Source organism: Gekko japonicus, unplaced genomic scaffold (assembly GCF_001447785.1).
Source record: "Gekko japonicus isolate JY-2015 unplaced genomic scaffold, Gekko_japonicus_V1.1 scaffold1151, whole genome shotgun sequence".
Lineage (NCBI taxonomy): Eukaryota > Metazoa > Chordata > Lepidosauria > Squamata > Gekkonidae > Gekko > Gekko japonicus.
Window position 1 is genome coordinate 631,161 of NW_015172037.1, and position 20,235 is coordinate 651,395.

The following is a 20,235-nucleotide window of genomic DNA, read 5'->3' on the forward strand; positions in this document are numbered from 1 at the left end:
TTCACTCATCCTGCTTAGTCCTTTGCAAATAGCAGCAGTTGAAACCAGCATGGTCCCTTGCAAGTTGCACAGAGCACTAAACAGGGTTGTTGGTGTGTTTGGGGGGAGCAACAGTATTCCACAAAAAGTGGTTATTGAGAACTGGAGGTTGTAAGTTGGGTACAAGCAATGGAGAAAGCATTTCCCAAGATGGCAAGATGCTGGAATTGGGAAATGCTGGTTGCGTTCACACGGGCAACTGCTTATTCACACCTACCTCCCCCCTTACAGGGGCTGCTCAAAACTTTGTTTTCTTTTTAAAAACCCTAAAAGAAAGATGCCTCTGTTATTCAGCTTTTTTCTGTCCTTTGGAGAAGGGGTAAACGTGTCACCCCAACCCTGTTTGGGTGGTGAGCCGATTTTAGCTCGCCCGCGGAGCCAGATGGACCCAGTGCGGCTTCAGATGGCTCTCTGGGATCCATTGCCCCCTGGTGACTCATTAGATGAGCTAGTGGAGGACTGGAACAACCGACTCTCTGCAGCCATCGACGAGATCGCTCCCGGACGTCCTCTACGCCCTCGATCTAGGCTGGCACCTTGGTATACCCAGGGGCTGAGGCTGATGAAGTGAGAGCTCAGACAACTGGAGAGACAGTGGCAGTGGGTTCATGACGAAGCGACAAGAGCATCCTATCGAATGTTTATGAAGTCGTATGAGATGGCAACCAAGGCCATCTGCGCAGAAGGAGTTCTGCGCAGCCGAGATTGCATCTGCAAACTCGCGCCCAGCACAATTGTATAGAACGATTCGGTCTTTAACCCCCCTGCCACAGAGCAGACAAAATGCTAAGGAATTGGATATAGGCTGTGAGGCTTTTGCGAGTTATTTTGCAGATAAAGTCTTGTCGCTCCGCCGCGACCTCCCAGTCACATTTGAGACAGTATGTGAACTCGAGGCTCTAAGCACATCTTCTGATTCCATTCTGGATTGTTTTGGCCCTCTCAGCCTAGAGGAAGTCAACAGATTGGTCTCAACTGTGCGCCCAATCACTTGCAGTCTTGATCCGTGCCCCTCTTGGCTAATTAAAGCTGGCCGAGAGGGGTTTTGAGGTTCCCTTCAGGATATTGTCAATAGGTCCCTCTTTGAGGGCCTATTCCCAGGGGCTCTCAAGGAAGCGACGGTCTGCCCCCTCTTAAAAGAAAACATCTTTGGATCCGGCTGAATTGGCCAACTATCGGCCGGTTTCCAACTTGCCCTATTTGGGCAAATTAATAGAGAGGGCGGTGGTGATACAGTTGCAGGCCTTCCTGGATGACACTTCCACACTAAACCCGTTCCAGTCCGGCTTCCGCCCAGGCCACGGGACGGAGACAGCACTGGTCGCCCTCACAGATGATCTCCGAAGGCACTTGGATCGGGGCGGGATGGCCGTGCTCCTGTTGTTAGACCTGTCGGCGGCATTCAACATGGTCAATCACCAGTTGCTCGCCCACCGCCTCGCCGATGTGGGGATTCGGGGGCTCGCCCTGCAATGGCTTGTCTCCTTTCTCCAAGGCTGGGGACAAAGGGTGGTGCTCGGGGAGGAGCTGTCCCGAAGACACCCACTAGTCTGTGGGGTGCCTCAAGGTGCAGTTCTCTCCCTGATGTTATTTAACATCTATATGCGCCCCCTTGCCCAGATTGCCCGGAGACATGGGCTAGGGTGTCATCAATATGCGGATGACACTCAGCTCTATCTTCTGTTGGGTGGTCAGTCTGGCTCTACCCCGGAAGATCTGGACCGAGCGTTGTGGGACGTAGCGGGCTGGCTTAGGCTGAGTCGACTGAAACTGAATCCGATGAAGACAGAGGTCCTATGCCTGAATCGGAGTGGTACGGGGTTAGGGGTCCCTCTTCCGGCCTTTGATGGGGCACCATTGGTGCCAGCTCTGAGGGTCAGGAGTTTGGGAGTGCTCCTGGATGCTTCCCTGACAATGGAGGCCCAGGTAGCAGGCACTGCCAAGGCAGCCTTTTACCACCTGCAGCTGATTAGGCAGTTGGTCCCCTTCCTCGAATGCAACGATCTGACATTAGTGATCCATGCTATGGTCACCTTGAGGCTGGATTACTGCAATGCTCTCTACATGGGGTTGCCCTTGAGGCAACTCCGGAAGCTGCAGCTGGTGCAGAATGCCGCAGCCAGGTTGTTGATGGGTCTCCCCATGAAAGAACACATCCAACCTGTGCTGAGGTTGCTGCACTTGCTGCCAATAGTGTTCCAGATACGCTTCTAGGTGCTGGTTTTGACCTTTAAAGCCCTTAATGGTCTGGGGCCTGTCTACCTGAGGGACCGCCTTTCCCCGTATGTTCCCCCGAGGGCACTGAGATCCGAGACACAAAATCGCTTGGTCCCCCCTGGCCCTAGGGATGCTAAGTTAACAGCAACAAGAACCAGGGCATTCTCCCTAGTTCCACCAACGCTATGGAACCAGCTCCGAAATGAAATTCGAGCTCTGCGGGATCTTCAACAATTCCGTAGAGCAGTGAAGACCGCGCTTTTCCAACAAGCATTCTAACAGTCCTGGCTACACTGACGGTCCCACATAAGCACTAGCACTTTATAACAGATGCCGCCACATTCTAATTTTAATAAGTTGTATTTATTGTATTGCTTTGTATTGTTTTAGATGTGACAATCGGTATTAATTGTATACTGGTTTTAACCATTGTAAGCCGCTCTGAGCCGCCTTGGCGGGAGGGCGGGGTAAAAGTCAAACAAATAAATAAATATAAATAAATTGAAAAGATTAGCGGGAGGACGGCAGTGAACTCCATATCCCAGCATTCTCAGCAAGCACTTGTGCACATGCTCAGAATGCAAACTTTTAAGAAAATGGCCAACAGCCGCATGAACGACATATCCCAGCAGGCTCGTCCATGCTTGTGGGCATGCTCTGAGGACCAACTTTTTGTAAAAATGGCCGACGGGCTGACTCCATGCCTGCTGCTGTCTGATCACTCCAAGGCCAGTAGAAGCGCTTTGAAGTGTGCTAAAAGGGGTGAGTCTGGTCAGGATTCTCTAGTACAAAATAATCTGGCTCAATTAGTGGCGGGGCAACAGTGGATTAAAGTGCCTGTCTGAACACAGCCGCTGATAATACAAACAGAATTTCTGAAAGTGCTCTGAAAAAATATGAGAATTGAAGCATTTAGGTTAGGGCTGGCTAGCCACAAAGGTGCTATGCTTGATGATGTGTGGTTCGATGTTCTCTCTCCAAACATGCATAGGCTGATGATTAAGTGGTCCACCTTCAGGCTGCAGTCACACACACTAAATAATCTAATTTCAATCCACGTTCCAACTGGATTTTGCCAGTTCACACAGTAAAAATCCAGTTGGAAAGTGCACTGAAAGTGGATTACTTAGTGTGTGTGGGACCGCAGCCTCAGGATATGAGACCTGTAGGCAGTAAAACACCAGTGAGACCTGTCTCCTGCCTAGTGATGGCAGAGCAGGTGCCTGGGAGACACATGGATAAGATGTTCTTTTAACATATTCCATGCACAGCCAGAGTTAAACTTTTGCAAGGGACATTATGTACCGAGTCTTAAGCAACCTCTGTTGACTGCATTGTCATTCTGGGGGAAATACTTGATGTATTCAAATTATCCTTGTAATCTTAACAAACAAGCCTATATTGTAGCTGTTACTGCACACGACTTTTTCTTTTCCTGATTTTTTCCTTGTTAAGAAATTCATGTAGTCTACCTTCTTTGAAACAAAAGGCTCCAGGCTTCTAAGAAACTTGGAAATACTATTTCCTTCTCTACTGGTTTTGTCATTCTCAGTTCAACAAACAGTCATTACAATTTCATCTGTCTCCAGCTATTGCAATCACCTCCCTCTTCTCCATCCTTGGCCATCCAGTCTGAGCACCTTACAGACATTAAGGATATTGTCTTCACAGCGCAGCTGGGAGTTAGAGAAGACTCATTACCCTCATTTTGCAGAAGGGGATACAGGGATGTGGAGCGATTAATGTCCTGATTCAAAACCTATCAGAGTCCATTTTAAACTCCTGCCAGGTTTGGCCACAATTTTGAAGCCCATTTCCTCCAGAACGGTATGTTGGAAACTGTGGAGACTGCTCCACAGTAAGTGTGCTGTCAGGACTACAAACTTAGAATGGCTTTAGGTGTACATTCTTTGGTAATAGTGGCCAGAACAGACTATATTAAAGGTAAGAGTTCCAAGTGCTGGATGATCTGCATTTCAGTCTCTCATTTCAACATTACGCACTAGAATAAAAACTGTATTATTATCTGGAAACTTCTTAATGCATCAACCATTATGGTTAAAGCATGGACAAATGTAGTGTCTGTGATGCATGTAGAATTTCTTGGGCATTACAAAAACAAGAGATTAACGCTTTTTCTTGTTCTCATAAAGCTAGTAACTATCAAGAAAATATCTTTGCTTTCTTTTATTGGATGTGACAGCAAATCAGTAACATCCACTAGTTAATCAAAACCCACACAAATCTCTGGGGAAGGGGGAATGACTATACAGCTTCCATGTAAATGTGCTGTTTCTATTAATGAGCACAAAAAGAAATGTGCCCAGTATTTTTGACTGTCTGAATTAGAAAATTATGACCTTGGTAAGGCCATGTCCTTTGCCTTGAGGGTTGCATCACACATTTTAGAATTTTTAAACACTGATATTACATTAATAAGAGCAATAAAGGATGTTTATAAATAAAGGTGCTTCATGTTGAGCAGCTGTGGGCAGTCCCAACTTTGTGCTGCATGGCTGCAGTGATATTCTTCACACACAATACAGTGTGTATTTTATTTTATTTTCTGTGTGTAATAATAACTTTGTAGTATTGCGCATGATACAGGCCCATTTCAATGCTTGTGTTACTTCATGGATTCAGTTTAACTATGAGGTATGAAAAGGATAATCTGATAGTGAAGGCTATTCTGACTTGCAGGCAGAAGTAATAATTCCAGAGGATAATTGCAAAGGGAACCTTGTTAGTCTGTTGTAGCAAAACAAAACAGAAGTCTGAGGGCACCTTAAAGAATAACAGCATTTATTCCAGAATGAGCTTTTCTGAGTCACAGCTCACTTCTTTGGATACAATGGAAAGAAAGAAAATCCTTTTCCTCATATCTATCCAGAAAATTACAGAAAGAGGAGTGACAAGAGACAAAGGCAGAAGTGTCAGACATATTTTACTGACTGTTGATAGCCATGGCAGTATATTACCATACAATGTATTTCCAGGGTATTAGCCTGCTAAGTATCCATAAATATCTTAGCTGATTAGATCCAAACTCTGTGCTTTCGTCCTCCATTGCAAACTCTGTACTTTCTTCCTTCTCCTTTCTGTGTCTTTTTAGCCCACAATCCATTTCCCAGCACTGCATGACATTTGCACAAATGTTCCCTGGACTTCTCTCACACTTGTGTTAACACTTTCCTCTGTCACTTCTGACCCATATGCCACTGTATGACTCTGAAAGAGGAAGCACAGCTTGGGTGGCACAATTTTATAATCTGAGGGTCAGCTTTCATCTTGGGGGAGGGGACTGAGGAATATGCACTTTCCCCCCATTTTGTATTCATTTCAAAGCTTTGTTCATTTTATAGACGATTAAACACAAAAGACATTTCCAGCTGTAAGGTCTTTGTTTTCCATTTAGTTTTGGATGAATTCTTCAGGGATTGCACTTGTCACTCAAATTATTACCCCTGCCAAATTTTAGAGCTGGGCAATTGCAATCAAAAAGTCTTGTGAAACACAAACAAAACTGAATGCTGTAGCATCTTGGAAACTGTTTATCTAAGTATTTGTACATCATAAAATGAGAAAAGATATTTGTGTATCCGAGGGCACTCTTACATGCTACAGCAAACAGAGGCAGACATTTGGACCTCCAGAAGTCAGGCAGCATTCCAAACTGGATACAGGAAGGTATTTGGCCGTCCCAAGGAGGGAGGCAGGCAGTGTCATAGTGTCAGAAGTCCCTAGGGCACAGAATGCAGATGTTTTGTTTAAAGTCTTTGGAAGGTTGGCAGCAGTACAAGGGGCATTTTTGGCTTGCACCACGCAAGAGGACTAGTAGCATTATTGAGGGTACACAGAGGTAGGCCTTGTTCTTGTGTCTCCAAAAAAGCAGACAGCAACCTATAGCTTTTAGAGAATGGCATTAGGACTCTCAAGAGAATAGGCAGGAGGGCAAAGAGACTGAACTCCAGAGAGAGGGAAGCTCATTATTTGTGTGCACTACAATCAGAGAGCTAGATAGACTTAATTAACTAACCACTGGCAATGGAGAAAGAAACATGGTAACTAAACAGCAGAATATCAGAAAATGGAGCAATAAAAATATCAGCCTACGGAAAACAAAACTCGCTCAGGCAAAGAGAAAAGTTGATGGAAGCTACTGCTGCTTAAAGCCAAGAAAACCTTCACCAGACTACTGATAACAACTGGAGAACACTACATGGAAGGAAAGACCTATCCTTCTGTTGCCAGATCTGTCTGACTTTGATGATCAGAAAAATTCAGTGTCAGCTTCACAATTCTGATTCTTTCCCATCCCTCTGACCTCTCTAAACCAAACTGCCATGGACCAGAAATCCAAATGGAAGGAATGGCATGTGCTCATTCATTGACATTACTATCCATTTTTTGTTACCCTGATGAAAATAATAAATGGTGATGTTATAGGTTTGTTTTGTTATTCATTTGGAAACAAAGACAAAACCCTAGAAAGAACACACAAGAGTGTTTCCTACCCATTCCCTTGACTGTGGGTCCTCAGTGTGGTACACATGGGTGCCACAGTGTCCACTGACATCTTTTCTGATGCCCACCAATTGTCGCTGGGAAGTGGTAGGCTTTTGCTCAACAGGGCTTCTGATTAACTATTGGAGATTTGATTGACTGTGCAGATTTTTTTTAAATGTTGGTTTGGCAGCAGCTGCCACCACAGCAGAAGGATCTGCCCTGTGTTACTGAAGTTAAAACGATGGCAGTCATTTTGTTGCTGTGTCAGAATTCCAGATGTGCCCTTAAGTCTCAAAAAGGTTGGGAACCCCTGCCCTAGATAATCACAGTCATATCGACGGGCATATTTTCATAATAGTGGCAGAGGAAAAAAGTATACTTATTGTTCTATATTCAAAGCCTTTATTGAAATCTAAACTGTGAGCTCTTTGAACCAACAGAAAAGGTTGAGTTCAAACCAACCAGCCAGATGCTGGAGAGGCAGCACTTTTGTTGAAAGTCAAACTCTATCATTGATTTACAGTTCAGATGAAGACTGGCAGCTCCTCACTACCCTACCCCTGATTTTAAAGGGCTAGACCTTTTTAAAATTATTTTTTCTTGTCTACCAGGATATCTTCAATGCAGTCATCAAACAGAATCCCTTTCTGGTGTACCAGCTTCCTTGTTTTTGGAATGTGCAGTTGTCTGACCACACCCGCTCTGAACAGTGCTATCGAGACGTGTCTGACCTAAAGGTAAAGTTGAACAAAGTTGCTGACTAATGGTATTTGCCTTGTTTGTTGTTAGGGAGCACAGAATGGAAGTTTTTACAATGCCATTTAAGGGATGTAGCCTTCGGCAATATTACGCATGGAGTTGCCAGCTCTGAGTTGGGAAATACCTGGAGATTTTGGAGGTGAAGCCTGGGGAGGGGAGGGCTTGGAGTCTGGGGAGGAAAGGGTTTGGGCAATAAGTCCAGGTCTCGGTCATGCATGCCAGGTCCACATCATGCACTGCAAAGTAATCCTGCAGCATCGAGGTCTTATTATTTGGCATTGCACAATGTCAGTGTCGAAGGAGGGTTTGATTTCGTAGCCCTCTCACTGACATATCACAGAATGGGACAAAGATTTGAAAGGGACCAAGCATAACCAGATATATCTCTTTATGCCTGTGAAGGAAGAGACTCACAAGCTGTTCATTATTCCTTGTTATTGGACCCCAAGGGGGTTGGAAGAATCCCACAGTCTCCCCAAGTCTCCACTTAGTGATGCACCCCTTCCCTTCTCTTCCCAAGGGTGCCAATTACAAACTGGGTAACCACCAATTCCCTCCAGTGATGCTTAGGGTGCCCCCTCTCAGACAGAGCCATACATCTAATGTGCCATATCTACATTGCCATTTAGAGTTTTTCCCTGGTTGCCTCTCTTCCTGCTATGTTTCTACAAGCAAATGTGGGGAAGATCTATCACAGCTTCACAGTTTAGCGCTATTGTATTCCAGGGATTACAAGCTTTTCTGCTGCCCCTCCCCATTACTACAGTTCAGATAGCAAGACCAAATAGGTGTGGTGAGTTTCCAAAGATCAGACTTTATTTAAAGAGTTCAAAATACAAGAAAGTTTTAATAAATGAATAAGAGTGTATGGGTTCTATTCAAGCTTTCAGGCAAGAAAGCAAAGAAAAGGTGAAAACACGTAGTTCCCCTTCAGTAGGTAAAGTGATGTTTTGTTTTGGGTTTTTTAAGCCCCCGGAGGGGATTTTTTATTGCATTTTCTATAAACTACAATGAAAAAAGGGGAAGGGAAAACTACATCTATGGGAGAAAGGAAAGAAAACCAAACTAAAAACCCAAGAATAGGAGATCATTACAATAGCTTGTATCAGTGTTAATCTAAAATGCTATGATTACATTGAACATAGTTGATCATGCTCTATTATTTATCTTTAAAACCATTGTTTTCACTATTTAAAGAAAATCACAAGAGCATCATTGATAACCTTAAGGCACAATTCAGAGTTCTTCTGTCTTCATTTTGTTTTATCTTTTCTAATCCTTAATTGATATTCTCGCTTAGGGGCTGCTGCCTCTTTTTCGGAGACCAAGTCCTCATCGGAAGTAGCGGAGTCCTCACCGGACTCCCCCAGTTACAGTCTCAGGAACCCACGCACTTTAGTAACAGAGTCAATTTTTTCTTTTTTATCCAGCAGTTTGAAAATGATGCCTTTGGGAGTCAGCCATCTGTAAGGAAGGCTGTTTGTTTGTAAAAATAGGATCAAGTCCTTGTACTTCTTCCTCTTCTTCCTTATTTCAAATGGAATATCTTTTAAGATCCTGATGATGTTGCCTCCAATTTTCAAGGGCGTTCCTGTGGTTGCTTCCAGGATTTGGTCCCTCAGGTGTCTCTTCGAGAATCTAACCACTATCTCCCCAGGCAGATTATTTTTCTTTATATAAACGGAATAGGTTCTATAAACCACATCCATTTCGCTTACAAGGTATTCCGGTTTTAAATCTGTGATTGGGGCTAACGCATCACTCAGCAGTTGCTTTAGATTCTCTTCTTTTGCTTCAGGGACGCCTTGGAATCGGAGGACTAAATTCGCTTTTTCCATTTGTAGCTGCAAAAGTTGATATTCGTCTGAAGCTTGCTTCTTTTCCAGCATTTGAACCTTTTTCTTAACCTTTTTGGAGTTGGCATCCATTTTCTTCTATTTCTCAGCTGTTTGCTCTGTCTTTTTTGTAGTCTCAGTCAATTGGAGCTGCTGAGCTGCAAAGTTCTGGTTTAGAGCTGTCAGTTGTTGATTGATGTTCGTCATCTGGTCCAGTAGAGGGTGCAAAGTGTCCGCTAACAGTTTAGAAAACTCAGAGGTATCTTCCGGCTGCTTGTCTGTCTTTCTCCGTTTTTTTCCATGCCATTTTTATGGATTGTTTACTTTTTTGAAAACTTGCTAAAGTCTCTGAAGTTTGCCCAAATGCTTACAGGTGCTCTGGTTGATCTCTAAAATAGATTTCAATGCTTTTTCTTCCACCACCACCCCCCTTGGCAAATTGCTATTCTCTTTGTGCGTATGGGAGGGGGCCCTCCCCCCACTCGCTCATCTCATCGTTCCCGGGGGGGGGGGTTCTTTTAAATTCCCGGCATTTCAATTTAATTCGACTCACTGTTCATTGATGGTCTGAAGACCGCGCTCAAGGTATGTTTTTTACACCCGATCTCCAACGCTTATCCCGGTCAGCGGCTCTGGTTCCATTGCAGATGCAGCAGCAGCAGGACTGTCAGGGTGGAAGAGTGCCTCAATTCTCCAGCAACGCGCTGGCAAAGAGGCTACCCTTCAAAACCCCATGGCTAGAAGTTTTTCACAAAGGCTCCGGGGGGTGGCGACCAGTTGCCCCCCCTCCAAACCGTTGGCGCACGGATCACTTCCCCGGGAGGTCCGGGAGAAATGTCCGCTATCGTGTCACCATAAACCGGAGGTCCAGTAGGTAAACTGATGTTTGATTAAGGACAGGCTAGCTTTATTTGATTTTTTAGTAAGTGAGAGCTCATAATTACTTTAGTTCTCCAGTTTGTGTCTCTTCTCTGTTACCCACTGCCTTGTGTACAGGACAGAGTCCTTTGGTGAAAGCTTAGTTCATCATGGCTGGTGTCCATCCAAAGAGCTGCCCAAAATGGAATAGTAGTTCCTTTCTTCTGTCTTGGGAATTTATAATCTTCTCTGGAGGAGCCCTTCACACCTGGGGGGGGGGTCATTTGGCTCTTACTGCCCCAAATGTAAGACTTTACTTCCTAGCTGTTAGTGGTCTCTGTCCTCTTTTAGTGTAACCTGGCAACAGAGTGTGAATTAGTATCCATCTTCCTGCTTAGGCCAGTGCCCGCATAGCTAGGAGTAATGTGCTATGTACTGGGAGCTTGATGGCTCCTTTCCCCCACTCCCCCCCCCTTTCTGCCAGCTGTGAGCGTACATGAGCAGAGTGTCCTCACAATTAATGCAACATTGGAGTGCATTCCTGAGTGAAAGGGATCTCTCCACAATGCCATTTGTTATGTTCAGTTTTCACTTTCAAAAGTCAGTGTTATTTCTGTTGAAAGGATAGATCCTCAAATAATCTAGTGGGTGAGGTAGGATTGGGCAATAAGAGTAAGAGCTCGTGAGTAAGTCATGTTTGTTTCTTTGATGTATTTGCCATGCAACTCTTAAGTTATAGTTCATAAGAGTAAAAATGCCTCCTAGCCTACTTCAGAACATTCTTACTTTACTGAATGTCCTTTCATGGGGTGATCTGTTTCCTTCCTTATATATGTAGCCTCTTTCCATACAACATAACAATTCCCCCCTCCATGTGTTTCTTTAGTACACAGTGGGGAAGGGACAAACACTTTGCTGTTTGTACTATGCACTAATGGCATATCTATGCAGAGAGCACAAAAGATAGCAAATCATCAGAGAAAAATACAGCTACAGAGTTTGTGTCAGAAAGGTCTAGGTGTATGACAGAAGCCAGCTTTTAAACCATTTCTGAAAAAGATTGCCAACAGCCTGAATTTGTTCATGTTTAAACCATGTTGCCTGTTGTGTTGACCATTTCAAACTGAATTGATCATTGCCTTCTATAGTGATCTCACTCTTTGATCTGCTCAACTTGCAATTTGTAAAAACTTCAACCAGTCAATACAACTGACACCTTCCACTGTGTGTCTGTGTGGTCTTTTTGAGGGGGAAATGTGTAGCTGACATATTTAGCACAGACTGGATTTTTTTTAAAAAAAATGAAAATCGGGCAGTTCCAGTGACATTTAAAATAAATGGCATGATGCAATATATTTGGCACATTCTCTATTTCATACTGAATAATACTGGAGTGAAGAATAATGTAGCAAAAGCCTCCAGGGGGTGGAAGAGAAAAAGATGAATTGTACACGTTGGTGTTACAGGATTAAGAAGGATGGTGTAGGCAGAAGGAAACACAGAAGGAGATTTTAAATTCAGAGCTAAGCTGGACCCAGGCCTTAGTGTTCCTCAAATCAGATGAAACCACAGTATTCCCACCAAGCTGAAACGGCACCAATTTAATTCCATCTGGTCTCAGAGTCCCAGGGATTTGGGGATTTGTCATCATTACACGAAATAATTATGCTTCAAATGTAGGGAGTCTTCATAGTTGGCTGCTGTTCAGCTATGTAGGTAGTGCTCTGCTGCTCTGTTCACAACCTCAGTGATAGAAGCATTGGCTTGTTAGGCAATGATATGGCCCCTGTGTGCAAACAGAGCTCTTCTCTGTCTTCAGTGAAATGGAAAGTGCCCTCATGTACATGCAGGATTTCCATATGCAGTAGTTGGCAGTAGAAGCACATGACTCAGATACACAATTGTTGTGTACCCAGCATGTTTTATGAATGCACAAAATTCATATAAATAGCAAACTGTGATTCGTTTGGACCATTCTCACCTCTAATTTACTGATTAATCTCATTCCACTAGTTTAACAAGGAGTTATGCTTTTACGTTCAGAGGTAGGGTTACCAATCCCCAGTTGGGGGGCGGGGGATCCCCTGGTTTGGAGCCCTTCCTCCTGCTTCACGGCTATCAGAAAGCAGGAGGGCACTCCATTATACCCTATGGAAACCAGTCCCCATAGAATATAAAGGAGAATCAATCTGTGGATATCTGGGGCGGGGGGGGGCCTGTTTTATGAAATAGAGGGACCACGTTTTTAGCATAACTGCTGGTGCCTCTTCTCAACCCCCCCCTCCCCAAGTTTCAAAAAGATTGACATTTAAAAGGAATGCAGTCTCTTTAAATGCGACAGCCAGCTCACCCGGAACTCGCTTCAGAGTTCAGTCGCACTTCTTCCCCCCCTTGTCTCAGAGCCGCCTAATAATTCTCCCGCTGGCTTGTCAGCCTCACCTGGCAACAATATAAAGGAGAATCAATCTGTGGATATCTGGGGCGGGGGGGGGCCTGTTTTATGAAATAGAGGGACCACGTTTTTAGCATAACTGCTGGTGCCTCTTCTCAACCCCCCCCTCCCCAAGTTTCAAAAAGATTGACATTTAAAAGGAATGCAGTCTCTTTAAATGCGACAGCCAGCTCACCCGGAACTCGCTTCAGAGTTCAGTCGCACTTCTTCCCCCCCTTGTCTCAGAGCCGCCTAATAATTCTCCCGCTGGCTTGTCAGCCTCACCTGGCAACCCTATTCAGAGGGTTGGGGGAGGGGGTTGTTAAATTGTTTTAAAATCAAGTAAAGTGATCCTGAGCCTTTAATTCAAAGTGCTCTGTTTGAACACAGTTTTGCTGAATGTGGTAAGTATTTATTAGATTTCAGCTAGCAGGGGAAAACGTATAATTTAAGAAAATCTGTCTGAAGATTTACATAGTCTTTTACCATACTTTAGAAGTGATCTCTGTGTTCATCTTCGTGGCTTCTTTGCAGCTACATATGGGGACTGCATGACTGCAGGCCAGCCACAGAGAGGAGCTCACAAGTTTTTCTGAAGAAGCTTCTAGGCTCTGGAGTGCTGCCCCTCCCCTCTGTCTACAGTGATCCCTTTTCCTGCCCAAAGGGTCACTTGACAGAGGCAGGGATAGCACTCCTTCCCTCAGTTCTCTTCTTGCTGCCATCAGGAGAGGACGTGGTTCTGATTGCTGCTTTGTGAGGCCTCGAAGAAAAAAGAGGATTCTTCCATGGAGCATTCTGAAGACTTCTAAAACCAAAATCCTCCAAATGAAGTTTAGAAAACTTATAGAGAGCCAAAAGTTAAAAACTTAAGTAAGTATGGACAAAGGAGTGTTTATTTCAAAGATATATAAAAACCTTGTAGGGGCCCAAGTAAAGCCTCATACTTACTTCTGTTTTTAACTTTTGGCCCTCTATACGTTTTCTAAACTTCCTTTGGAGGTTTTTGCTTGGTTGGTTTAGTTTCCCCCCCCCCTCTTTTTTTGGGCGGACTTCTAAAACCAATAGATAGTTAGGGTGGCCCTATTTTTAAAACGTGGTGAGTGCAGGGCAAAAATGTCCCAAAATGACCACTCCTCATGCCTCTTTTGTCTGGGAGAAGGCCACAATACAACCATGTGTCAAGTCTGTAAGCATGAAGGGAGAGTGGCAAGACTTAAAGCCACACTGTGGGGGAAAGCCCTGGGCATCCCAGATCCCCGCATGGAAAATCGGACTCACATCAGCAAGGTTGCAAGGGTCCATTTGGTGGCTTTGGCATGACACTCTTGTTTTCAGAGCTGCGATCACACACCTCTGTGCCAAAGTCAGCAATGGAACCACCTCCAAAAACGGCAAAAAAGACGGCTAAACAGTTGCAAAGACTTAGTATAAACTGGTTGTAATGAACCCAGCACCATTCAGTTTCCCCTCAAAACCAATATTATCCCTTGCCAAAAGTGAACTCCCTGGCTCGGGAGCATCAGTCCTCCCCACCTCAACTCTGATGGTCAAGTTCTTGGAGCCAAGCTTTGATACCTACAATCTTTAAGTCGGAATCTCCAAGACACCACTATTCGCTGCCAAGGCTCAATGTCAACTCCTTTTTGCATCCAAAGACCCCTTTGCAGATTCAGACTCCTCAGAGGATGAAGTCTTCGATGTCCCAACTATTGGTTCATCAATACCACAAGAAAGAGGAAGAACAGATTCTCATCCAACCAATCAGTGGCCATCTCAACAACCTTCATGGGATTCATTCCCATTTATGATTCCATAGCAGTTGGCTCAATGGGCATCAATGCAGCCCCCACATCCCTGGCAATCAGCAAAGAATCCCTCAGCATCAAGGCAGGACCAACAGTTTCACTACCATCCCAAGGGGAACTCTCCCATCACGGGTCCAACCTAGAAGACTCGCTTTATCAGATGTCAGAAGCGGAGTCAGAGAGCGCTTCAGTGTTATCCCCAGATGGTATGGTGGCTGAATCATTGGCTCCCTCACATACGGAAAATCTGAAGCCTCAGTTTCAGAACAGTTGATCAGTACAGCAAATGCCATAGACTGGAATTTAACACATCTGAGCCACAACCATCAGATCCCATAATGAACGTCATATATACTCCAGACTCAGTTCCAGTGGCTCGCCCTTTGCTACAAGGGATCCAAGACACAGCTATACCCATTTGGACGAAACTGGCTTCAGCACCAGCATCCTCAAAGAAGCTAGAGAACCTGTACAGAATCAAGGAGGAAGGCTGTGACTTTTTATTCAAATACCCTCAAGGAAACTACATAGTATCAGAAGCCCTACCAGCAAAAGGGAGAGCTGGAAGTCATTTCTCCCCCCTTGACAAGGAGGGCAGGTGACTTGATCTACTAGGGAGGAAGATTTACTGCTCAGGAATGATGGGTCTAAAGGTGGTCAAGGACCGCTATCAAATGTTGTTATGGGAGAAAATGCTGCAATTTGTAGAACTGTTACCAGTAGATAAACAGAGGCTGCGGTCACACGTAACAGAAGCCACACAAGTGAGACGGAAAACAGCCGGAGTTTCCGGGCACGATCTCACCAGCACATCTGGGAAGCGTAGCACTCCCGTGGCTCAACCGAGGCTTCCAGCCGAAACTGCGTGGCAAAAAACTAGTACCTTGGAGGTACTAGTTTCCGGAAACTGCGGAGCAAGGGCGGGCGTCTGATCGCGTTTCCGGTGGCATCCGGCGCCCGCCCATGTCCCCTTGCAAATAAGGTGTGTGTTTTTTGTCCAAGTCTCTGTGGATGCGCATGCGCACCCAATGGAGCATGCGCATTTGTCATGTACACAAAAATAAAAAACAGTTTGCCGCGGCGCGCGCTTCTTCGTTGCGTGCCGGCTTGTCCTGTGATCGACACCTCTCCCTTGCCATGGAACCTCCATGGAACCTCCACGGTACCTCCACAGGAGGTCTGATCACGTAACTGCGCAGTAGTTTGCCCCAGGGCAAACAGCCACGCTTCTCCTCTGCAGTTTCCTGCCCGTGTGACCGGGGCCAGAGTGTGGCAAAAGCCCTTATTGCTGAAGGACAGAAATTGGGAAAACCAGCTTAATGCTGCGAGGCATGGAGCAGACTGCAATAGCAGGTCAAAGGCCTCAGGTATTGTCATAAGGAGATATTCATGGTTGTGTTCCTCTGTGTTCCCATTGGGCATGAGAGCGAAAGTGGAAGACCTTCCATTCGAAGGTCAGGACCTGTTTAGTGACCAGACTGATGCAGTCCTGGATAAGATCAGAAAGAATGAATTGTCAGCAAAATCTCTGGGTATAACCCACTCCTTTTAAGCAAAGATACTTTCCAAGGCACTCTCAGAGGTACTCTCCGTCCATACCCTACTGTACACAGGGCTATAGATACCAGTCACATCCGCCCTTACAACAGGGCATCAGACCACCCTATACCCAACAATTGCAGCCCAGGAGGCAGGTAGACAAAGAGGAAGAAACCACCTGCAGTCTCCCAGGGACAAGCATGCTAGAATGGCCCCGTTGGCCTGACTGGTCTCAGACCATTGTTTCCTGGACAGGTTGTCAACATTTTTCCTTAAATGTTGCCAAATTACAGTTGATGGTTGGGTATTATCCATAATAAAAACAGGTTATTTTTTTTTTGAGTTCAAATCAATGCCTCTACTTGATCATGCTGCAACCAAATTTTGCAAGCCTTCCTTGTTCCTCACACAGGAAATCACCTCCTTAATTATCCAAAGGAGCAATCAGAAAGGAAAGTTCTGAAAGCCAGTTCAAAGGCATTTTTCCTAGATATTTTGCCATTGATAAAAAGGGAGGAGGCAAGAGGTCCATTTTAGATTTTAGATCCTTGAACAAACATCTAAGGATTGCAAAGTTTAGAATGCTATCATTACAGGAAATGGTGTTTCTTATAATGCCCAATGCATAAGGATGCATATTTCCACATCTCAATACAAGAGAGCAGTAAGAAATATCTGTGATTCTCATATGTCTGTAACATCTATGAGTACACAGTACTCCCTTTTGGGCTTGCAACAGCCCCTAGGGTGTTTAACAAATGTGCAGCGCAGATCATAGCCCATAGGTTGTACTGTTTAACCCTATCTAGATTATTGGCTCTTTGTCAATGACTCTCCAGAGATACTCTGCAGGAACACAGATTTAGCATTGCACCCTGTCCAGTCACTGGGTCTGATAGTGAACTGGGAGAAATCCCACTCTCTCCCATTCAATCGAGTTCATTGGAGCCTTCTTAGACTCCCAAAATGGAAAGGCATACTTGCCTCTTTCTAGGGTAAGGACCATGCTAGTGCTGGTGAAGAAATTCCTCTCTAACAGATAACAGTCAGTCAAACACAATCAAAAGCTGTTGGGTTACTTGGCCTCCACCATGGCAGTGGTCCAACATGCTCGATTGTATATGAGACTATTGCAAAACTGGTTTATAAGGAACTTCAATAACAACCTAGATCCACACTGGAAAAAATTATCTATTCCAAGAGTCATTATAAGGTATTTTTTTGGTGGTCAGTGCAGGGGAACCTCCTTAAAGTTCTACCTGAAAAAACAGGGAGGCACAGGATCCCTCTGTTTATGCAGAGAAGCCACAAGCATATGGCAATGGGCAGTAAGACTCAAAGTTCAGTTTACTTATCAAAGTTCATATCACAGGCTTAAACAGCACATTAGCAGAAAGTTTAAGCAGAAACACAAGTGAAGAACAAGAGTGGTCCATATCAGACCAGTATCTGACACCAATCTTCAAAAGATGTGGATCACCAGAGATAGACCTGTTCACATCCATAGACAACAGGAAATGTTGTCATTTCTGTTCCAGAGTAGCTGTGACCAGGGGTCCCTGGGGGATGCCTTCCAGTGGCTATGGCATGCACACCTGTTTTATATGTTCCCCCTGTAGGTATCCTACACAGGGTAATTCCCAAGATGCAAACAAGCAAGACGTCATGCATCCTAATAGCCCCATTTTGGCGCAGAAAGGTATGGTTTCCCACCCTATGGAAGCTCGCCAAAGGGTGATGCATAACATTACCCCCAAGGCAGGACCTCCTTCACACAGGATCTTTGAGTGTCTGTTAGAGTTGCAGGAATGAGGTTTTTTGACCTCATCTATCAAGGTACACCTAGCCACCATTTCAGCGTTCTACCTCCAGTCAAGGGATGGTCTGTATTCTCAGCACCGGAGGCTAAGAGTTTTCTTAAGGGGATGTTCAACATAAGAATATAAGAGAAGCCAATGTTGGATCAGGTCAATGGCCCATCCAGTCCAACACTCTGTCACACAGTGGCCAAAAATACCAGGTGCCATCAGGAGGTCCAGCAATGGAGCCAGGACACTAGAAGCCCTCCCACTGTTGCCCCCCCCAAGCACCAAGAATACAGTGCATCACTTGCCCCAGACTGAGAGTTTTTATCTATACCTTGGGGCTAATAGCCACTGATGTTCCCACATGTTGTACCCCCAATTCCACAGTGGATTTTATCTTTAGTTCTTGCTAAATTCATGCATAAACCATTTGAAACAATGGCTAGTGTCAATTTGTTTTTTGTTTCCTACAAAACTGCCTTTCTAGTAGCAATCACTTCCACCAGGAGGGTGAGTGAAGTAAGGGCATTACACTGTGACACCTCCCCTCCCATTTACCAAATTTCACCAGACAAAGTAGTGCTCAGGCCCAGGATAGGCTTCCTTCCTAAAGTGGTGTCACAATTCCACCTCAATCAGGGTATCACGTTACCAGTGTACTTCCTGTCACTCACATCAGATTCAGAAAGACCACTACTTGCACTAGATGTGAGAAGGGCGCTCCCTTTTTATTTATAAAGGATACTGAACCTCAGAAGAGATAGGAACTTGTTCATATGCTTTAAAGGAGCAAAAAAAGGGAGAGCTGCATCAGCGCAGTCAATTGCCCGTTGGGTAGTCTCTGCAATCATGTTAGCTTACAATGAAGCTAAGGTTTCCTGCCCAGTATCATTGAAAGCTCACTCAACAAGGGCCCAGGCATCTTTGGCAGCCTTTCAAGCCAGACTCGCCCTGGAGGACATCTGTAAAGCAGCAACATGGTCCACTCTGTCAACCTCTATCAAACGTTACTCTATGGATGTAGACTCCAGAAAGGAAGCTGCAGTGGGAAAGGCAGTGTTACAAGCCATTTTCTGTTAACCAGCCCAGACGCTCCTCCTAGGGCAGGGGAGCTTGCTATTCTCCCATGTGGAACTGCACAGAAACCACAAAGATGAAAACACGGTTGCACTTACCTGTAACCGCTGTCCATCAAGTGGCCTTCTGTGCAGGAACACATCACTCCCTCCTTTCCCCACCGTGGGCTGCCATCGTGCAGGGGCCTCCTAATGGCAGCAAAGGGAACTGAGGGGAAGGAGTGCTAGCCCCGGTTCTGTCACGTGACCCTTTGGGCAGGAATAGGGATCACTGTAGACAGAGGGAGGGGGGAGCACTCCAGAGCCTCGAAGCTTCTTCAGAAAAGCTTGTAAGCTCCTCTCTGCGGCTGGCCTGCAATCATGCAGTCCCCCATGTGCCTGCACAGACGACCACTTGATGAACGGCTGTTACAGATAAGTGCAACCCTGTTTTCCATTTCAGACATCAGAGGGATTCCATATCTTGCCCTGTTAACAATCACACATATTCAAGTCTGATTTTGTTTGTATTAACTTCCGGACGTTCCCATCCTCAGCAGCCAGTTTAGTATAAGCCGCTAACATATGCTTTCAGACCCACTTGCGTTGCCCAGCCCAGTATGGCAAGGAGATATTCTCATTCTTCTGCCACTGCTCACTCACTGTGCACAGCCCCCGTTCCTTTGACATATGCTGTACTTTGAACCAATATATGAACTGTTTCCCACCCCCACCAGCTTCTCATAGTAGAACTAGAAATTGCACTCAGTATGGGGTTGCCAGCAAGAATGATGCACTATGTCAAATTTGTATTTGCATAATGCTTAGGTATAGGTTCCTATGTCATGATGTCATAACATCTTGAGTTTCCCCATCCCTTCTACACAGCATCGGGTGGCAAACACCAGGCACAACACAATACAGAGTTATAATGCAGTGTGTGTCACAAGTCAGATCCAGTGCAATTATTTTGCTCGTGCTACTGCTGTTCTGCAAGCCAAAATGTGAGCAAAGGACTGCAGTAGCTTCTTGAACTAAATTGAGCTTATTGTATCTCCAATTGCATTTCTACTAGCACAATATCTTATGCAATCAATTTCTGGGCACTATAATATATAGGAAAGAAAGCACTAGGTGTTGTACAAGATCTTGCATGAGCAGAACTGTGCCAAGTCAGTTTACATTTCCACTCACACATTGCTGGATCGATCACTGGAATTTTCAGCTACAGTACTTTGTCAACGACCTTGTGGTAACAGAAATCCTGTAGAACCAGCGGACACATTGTGATTTTAACAACAATGAATTGTGACCTCACTACATTCATCCGGTAAAAGAACTTGCTAGTTGTCAAGGATACAACATACATGTTCAGGACAATCAGAA

General features: G+C 44.9%; 1 protein-coding gene across 1 annotated transcript in view; it reads left to right on the top strand.

Annotated features, from left to right (window-relative positions):
• LOC107118339 (glycosyltransferase-like protein LARGE1) overlaps positions 1-20,235 on the top strand; it is a 321,370-nt gene that overhangs the window by 286,557 nt on the left and 14,578 nt on the right. Inside the window, exon 8 of the mRNA XM_015420643.1 lies at positions 7,374-7,499. Coding sequence (XP_015276129.1) covers positions 7,374-7,499 — 126 coding nt within the window. The remainder of the gene's footprint in view (positions 1-7,373; positions 7,500-20,235) is intronic.